The sequence below is a fragment of the Oryzias melastigma genome, linkage group LG6, assembly GCF_002922805.2.
Source record: "Oryzias melastigma strain HK-1 linkage group LG6, ASM292280v2, whole genome shotgun sequence".
Classification (NCBI taxonomy): Eukaryota; Metazoa; Chordata; class Actinopteri; order Beloniformes; family Adrianichthyidae; genus Oryzias; species Oryzias melastigma.
The window spans coordinates 357,361-364,153 of record NC_050517.1 but is presented as its reverse complement, the minus strand read 5'-3'; the positions used below and the strand labels follow the sequence as shown (position 1 = coordinate 364,153).

General features: G+C 39.0%; 1 protein-coding gene across 2 annotated transcripts in view; it reads left to right on the top strand.

Moving 5' to 3' along the window:
- Positions 1–6,470, top strand: part of znf277 (zinc finger protein 277) — an 8,923-nt gene extending 2,453 nt beyond the window's left edge. For both annotated transcript variants that reach the window (XM_024282059.2, XM_024282060.1), the window contains exons 5-12: positions 1,072–1,163; positions 1,937–2,047; positions 2,287–2,419; positions 2,898–2,965; positions 4,061–4,157; positions 5,178–5,220; positions 5,309–5,483; positions 6,059–6,470. In XM_024282059.2, coding sequence (XP_024137827.1) covers positions 1,072–1,163; positions 1,937–2,047; positions 2,287–2,419; positions 2,898–2,965; positions 4,061–4,157; positions 5,178–5,220; positions 5,309–5,483; positions 6,059–6,236 — 897 coding nt within the window. In that variant the 3' untranslated portion in view covers positions 6,237–6,470. The remainder of the gene's footprint in view (positions 1–1,071; positions 1,164–1,936; positions 2,048–2,286; positions 2,420–2,897; positions 2,966–4,060; positions 4,158–5,177; positions 5,221–5,308; positions 5,484–6,058) is intronic.
- The last annotated feature ends 323 nt before the right edge of the window (positions 6,471–6,793 follow it).

Here is a 6,793-nt window from a genome sequence, read left to right as displayed (position 1 = left end):
AGCTGCTAAAAGTGCAGTAACATGCTCAGCAGCATCATATATTAGTTTTTTTTTAGGTTAAATAAACATTTCCGTGAAAGTTTTCATAGTAAATAAAGTAAAACTTCAGCATAAGTGAAATGACTTATTTTTGTGACTAGTTGAAACAAAAAAAAGTTCATGGAGTTCCTTGGCAATCAAAAATATACATAAATAAACCCTGAATTATTCTTCTTCACTTAAGAGGAATTAAACATGCATGTTGTACATTTAAAATCCAGATTCCACACTTTAATCATCTGACTTTTATGGTGGGAGGCAGAGTGAAAAACTGTTTTTATGAATATTTATGTCACTTCCTGTCAAACCAGTACCATCAAAAATTACATTTCCGTCATTTTGCTTTAGAATAACTTCATGAAGCTGTTTTGGAAGAAGTAGACTGCACTGGTGATGATGATGATGATGATGATGATGATGACTCTGAAACCCTAATTACAACTTTGTAAACTTAAACTGGAGAAAATATTTATTTATTTTAATACCGTGAAGCAAAACAAGTATCATTGAATCATTAAAGTTTTCTTGCTTAAAAAAAACAGAGTTTGGTTTGTAATATTCATCACAGAAAAAAAACCTTAGGAAATCACATTGTTTGATTTTTAACAAATTGATGGAGCAGAAATATTTAGCAGAATTCTGTTCCTCACAGACCCGTTACTACTATTTAAGAGACTCTTCTATCCTCGTCTGGTATTAGTGACAGTTTAATAGCTGCTACATTGGTTTATTTTTTTGTCACACAAACAATAATACAGTTTTAGGTTTGTAACTGTTTATATTAGACAAGTCAGTGTTTTTCTCTGTTCCTTCTGTAATCACATCATTTGTTTTCTGAACAGAGTAGCAAGAAAAAGGTTATAATTTTAACTCAAATTATGGTATCTTTTCCTTTGTTTGTCTAACTTGTCCTCTAGCTGGGACGGATTAAACAGATTTTAGTGGGACAATAAGGGGTCGTGTAGCTTCAGACACATGAGGTGTAACTACATCCAGCTTTTTTTGATGATGCGAGTTCTGTGATTCGTGCAGGAGAAGGTGCTTGAACAGCAGGAGAAAGAGAGAAATGACTGCAGTTTCCATCGGCTCTGCATGTTCTGCAGCGAGGAGTTCTCTGGAAACAGGTAAACTTCAGCCCAGATCCTCTGGGGATCATCGTTGCTCTTTTTGCAAAAGTAGCTTAAAATGATCTGGTTAGAAAACACTTCATTCTCATTTTATGGTCTGTCTATATTTTGTCCGTCTACTTATAGTAAAAAAAAAAAATTTTTTTTTCTTTACTTTCACGAAACCTAGGGACAAAAAACAGTCTTTTATCTTCTGCTTTTTAAATTTATTGCAGGGCTGCTGTTTTTATCCATGAACGATTACATGCTTCTTTTTTAAGCAGTCCTCTCACGTTTCCTCGTTTTTTTTTTTTCTTTTACAGTGTTTTAAACGATCCTGACAAATGTTCAACACAGATATTATGCTGCTGTTGTCAATTCAGCCTGATTTAAATGTACATTTTTGTATATTATACAGTATCAAGAGCCTTCTCAGGCCACGTCTGTCATCATATTTTAAAATAAACCGACAGTTGAAGAAAACTGCCGTCTCCTAAAGTGGATTAGTATCCCCTCCATGCATTTTCTGTGAAGGGGATTCTGTCTGTGCTGAACAGAGAAGAAGGTGGTGAGGTGTCAGTGGCTCAGGTCTCCACCTCATGTGAATAGATAAACTGAGAGAACGGTGAGATGAAGACATGGTGGAGATCAGGGAGTGGAGATTTGACTGGAAGCTGGTGCAGCTCCTGAAGGAGCGACATTTCTGGATCCTTGTTTTCTGCTGCTCCCAGTGAACCTCCACCCACCACCTCCAAATACAAGAACAGTTGTTTGTGTTGATGTTTTGTCAGGTCTTCTCTGCTGAACCACATGGCCCGAGAACACTCCTTCAGTGTTGGACTGCCGGACAACATCGTGTTCTGTAGCGAGTTCCTGGACGCGCTGGAGAACAAACTCGACAAGTAAGAACCGCTCTGGTCAGGAGGATTCAGAGTTCTGGATCCTGAGTGACTTTTTATTTTGTAGGAACTTTGGAATGAAACAACTGAAATTCAACAACAAAATACTATGAAAATGGACGAGATGTGAAGCCAAATTTAAAAAGAACGAAGACATAAAACCACTGCTATGGTTTAGGTCGATCTTTTCTCCTGCGTCCTGCTGTTTACCTGCTGTTTGGTTTGTTTGTTCCCACCACCAGCCTGCAGTGTTTATACTGTGAGAAAACGTTTCGGGATAAAACCACGCTGAAGGATCACATGAGGAAAAAAGCTCATCGCCGCATCAACGCCAACAACCGCCAGTACGACCGCTTCTATGTCATCAACTACCTGGTGAGAATGAACGAGAGACTCCAGTAGAACAGGTTTACAGGATGAACTGATTCAGTGTTTTATAATCACATAAAAAGAGTGTAATAATAAACATTTGATAAATCATTATTATACTGAAGTAAGAGGAAGTTTCATTAAATCAAGTCTAAAATTAAAAGAAAAATGTGCTATTATTATTACTTTAAAGAGAAATCTTGATAGATTTCACAAATCAATATTGTATTTTCTAAGTATTTGATTTGCATTGAAAACTCTGCTTATGATACATTAATCTGAATGAAAACATCATGAAGAGATCCAGTGAGCTGCAGTGACTCATATTCATGTCTAAATTAGACTGAAGTGGAAGAACTTTACCTTTTTAGCTAGATTGATCCTGAATTGTCTTAATATAAGTATTTAAGGTTAGCTACTAGTTCTCTCTGTTATGAAAGCATAGTAGAATAAATTGTCCTGAGTTTGTCCGCTCTTGTTTCAGGAACTGGGAAAAAGCTGGGAGGAGGTTCAGAGTGAGGATGACCGCGAGCTGGTAGACGATAATGAAGAGTACGTGTCTTTGACGGTCACAGAACCAGAATTCTTTTGGTTTTTAATCTGAGACACATCTGAAGGCTTAAACCAAAACCATTTTTCCACCAAGGTCATCCTCAGATCATTTCAGACATCATTTTTGCAGAGTTTACTGTACTGTTATTGAAGCCTACACACCTGGGCTGAACCAGCACCATACTGTCAGTCAAGTCAACCGAGGCCTTTATCCTGACTTAAACATATTAAACATAACAAACACCAGAACACAGTGCTCAAAACCACCACTCCTAACAAATACTTCTGAAGTCTAGCTCTCTTTAGAACCATCAACCCATGTTTAGAAGAGGACCTGCAGCAGTTTGGGCTCAAAGCTCTGATGGGATGATGCTACCGTGAAGCTACGTTCACACTGCCCTCAGCCGCACACACTCACGCAGCCACTTCCAATGAAAAGTCTGTGTAAACTAGGGATGTGCCAAATATCGATATTTGTGATATATTGCGACATTTAGTCCTGCGATTGATTCTCGATGGGTTCTGACCAAGTGTTGATCTTTTATTTTCGTTTGAAGAGACTGTAAAACGTTATATTTGTCAACCTTTGGTGAGATGTTCCTTTGGACGTCGATATAGGGAGCGTGTTGCCAATGTGTCTGGCAGCTACTTGAATTATTTAATAGTTGTTCTGTTGTTCACAATAATTTTGCACTAGTGGCATGATTACTATTGTTAGCACTGAATTTTACAGATGATTCAAATTTAATTGGGGTCAATGTTTGTCAAAGACAGTATTACCGATTTCAGCAATGTTGCACAAAAGTGTTTTATTTGTTGCACAAATGGGCCTTAAAAGGATCCATGAGGCACTCCAGAGAGAGAGAGTTCATCCAGAAGGAAACACTCGCTGGACGGCTGAAGAGGTTTTTGTGAATCACCTGGCAGGAGGATGTAGATTGGTGCTGTAGTATCCCTAGAAAAAGGCCTAAGAAACCCAAACATGCTAGAAAAAGAAACCAAGTGGAAGGAAAGATGAAAAGAACTTCAGAGTCTCCTCACATGACTCCACTTCTCCAAAGGCTCTCAGCTCTCAACGTCCTGCTGTTGTTTCAGTGACTGGTCGGACTGGCAGGCGAACCCGGTCTCGGCTGTCTGTCTGTTCTGTGATCATCAGTCAGAGACCATGGACCAGCTCTACTCGCACATGAAGGTGAGGACGGTTCTGTCTGGTTTCTGGGTTTGGAGCTGCTGCAGCAGCAACAGGGATTCAGTGAAGAAAAGCTATTTTTACAGGATGTTTGCTGGGCTTCAGATTATGACAGCAGAGAGGGGTCGTGTTCATACAGCAAACAGACGTGACACCTTAGATAATAGAAACATTTCAAACACAACCCGTGAATGAGAGGACCTTAGAAAAGGAGGTTGCAGACATTGGTGAAGGACGTGTTAAAATCAAGGCCTGGGGGCCGGATCCGGCCCTCCGGGTAATTCTATCCGGCCCTCCAAATCATTTTATTTTATTCTTATTAATGGCCCGATGTTATCTTGCGCTTATTTCTAACTTGTAGAATTTTGATCAAATATATTTTTTATTGAGAGTAAAATATTGAAAGTTATTTAAGGTTTAAGTTGATTTATACTGGAATAACATTCCTGCCTTTTTATTATACATAATTATGTTAAAAGCTACAGTTGTAAAGTTATAATAATTGACATTATACTAGCTTTTTGGACTATTTTGGCATTTAGAGGATTTTTTTAGGCTATTTTGGAGTTTAGCTAATATTTCAGCTACATGCTAGCTGTTTTGGCTAACCTCAGTTTTTTGTTTTTGTTTTTTTAGCTAATTTGGCATTTAGCTAATATCTTAGCTGGTTATCAATTTCAGCATTTTCAGTATCCAAATTCAACTTGCAGCCTTCACACTAGTATTATCACAGGTATATATCTAGTTTATGGTAATGTTAAAAAGTTACTGTTTTAAAAGTGTAGTTTTAGTGTCCTCAATGAATGTTTAGCCTGTTCGGCCTGCAATCTAAGGTGTGTTTTGGATTTTGGCCTGATTACGTTTGACATCCCTGCTGTAGGAGGAGCGTGTACTCTCTATGTGTCTTAACATTTTCAAGTCTATGTTAAGAGTTTGGGGAGTTTTGGCTGCAGAGGTTGAAATGGTTCAGGCTCAGATCCATATTAAAGACTGTGTCATGTCTCCCACATGTCTGTTTTTCAGGACGCACACAGCTTTGACCTCCATCAACTCAAGACAGAACTCAGTAAGGATTCTTATCAGTAGGATTTGAAGTCAGACTGAAGCTGATGTCCGTTCAGTGTTCCTCATGCAGTGCTCCCATGTTCTCTTAGACCTCAGGTTCTATCAGCAGGTCAAGCTGGTGAACTTCATCCGGCGGCAGATCCACCAGAGCCGCTGCTACAGCTGCCAGCAGAAGTTTGACTGCAAAGCAGATCTGATGCAGCACATTGAGAGGGAGGCCCACGTCATGAAGCTGCCCCACACATCCACCTGGGACCAACCACAGTAAGTAGGAGGTCATGCACCCCACCTGCAGGTTTGCTCTCCCAATCTGAACTTGACCCAAAGCAGTTCCACCAATGACCACTAGAGGCCGGTGTCAGAAAAGAGCTACTCCAAAGTTAAAAATTCTAACTTAACTCCTAAAGTAAAGTTCCTTTCGCTCGGCTTTTTAAGGTTAATCCTTAGATTATGACAACTGTGGGGAGTGTAAATATGTTTTAAAATCATCCATTCTGATCGTATTACATCTCAGCTTTGCTCTCAGGGACGTTTTTTTTTTTTTTATATTGTCAGGTGATTTAAAGTTAACATTGCTGTTGAGGTGGGCGGAGTAAACTCAGATGAATGCGCTTCTCCCACTTGAGGATCTTACACGGGGGGCACTAAAAAAAGGAACAAAATTCCACGTTGTTTCTCTCTCATATGAGGTCACTTACTAAAACACTTCAAGTATCTGATCCGGCCCATCTGTCAAGTTTTAGAACCCTTCATGTGTGAAACAGTTAGCCCACCCCCGATCTAACATCTGCAATGATCGTCCAGCATGTTTGTTACACCTCACATCCTAATGCCTGCAGGTACTACTTCCCCACCTATGAGAACGACGCTCTGCTGTGCACGCTGTCTGAGAGTGACGAAGATGAGAGAGAGGAGACGGGCGGCAGTGAAGACGTCCCGGTGATTGCAGAAGACATTTCTGGCCTCAGAGCACTGAAACAGACCAGCGTCCTCAATCACCTGCTGAAGAACAGCTGACATGTTGTTTTCTGTTGCTCCTGCTTTATAACCAAGAGTCTGCAGGAAGAAGAGTCAAACCAACATCACTGCTGCTCATTCCCAGGGAATAGAGAAGCACTATTTCACTGTAGTGAGGAGTGTTTGTGTACAATCCTCACTCGTCCTGTGACCCTTCATCCAGTCACTATCAAACTGTGTTTATACATTCATCTTTATTATATCCAAAGTCAATAAAATCTAATTTCAAACAAACATTTTTTCGTTGTTTCCAGGAGGAGATCTAAGGGGTCAAATCAGGATCACGTTAAACTGAATAAAAAACAAGATGGAAAATGTTAAAAACAGACATTGTAAATCTGAGAAAAGGGCAAAATATGACTGCAGTTTTAGACTCAAAATTGCATATTGTAAACTTGAAGGAATTTTTGAAAAAATAATATTGAACAATTCAAAAAATAATATTGTAAACTTGAAAGAAATATTGAAAATTTAAAAAATGAATTTTTAACTTAATTCAAAAAACCTAAAACCGTTACCAAATAAATAATGTTTATTTGTACTTTCAACTATTCCTT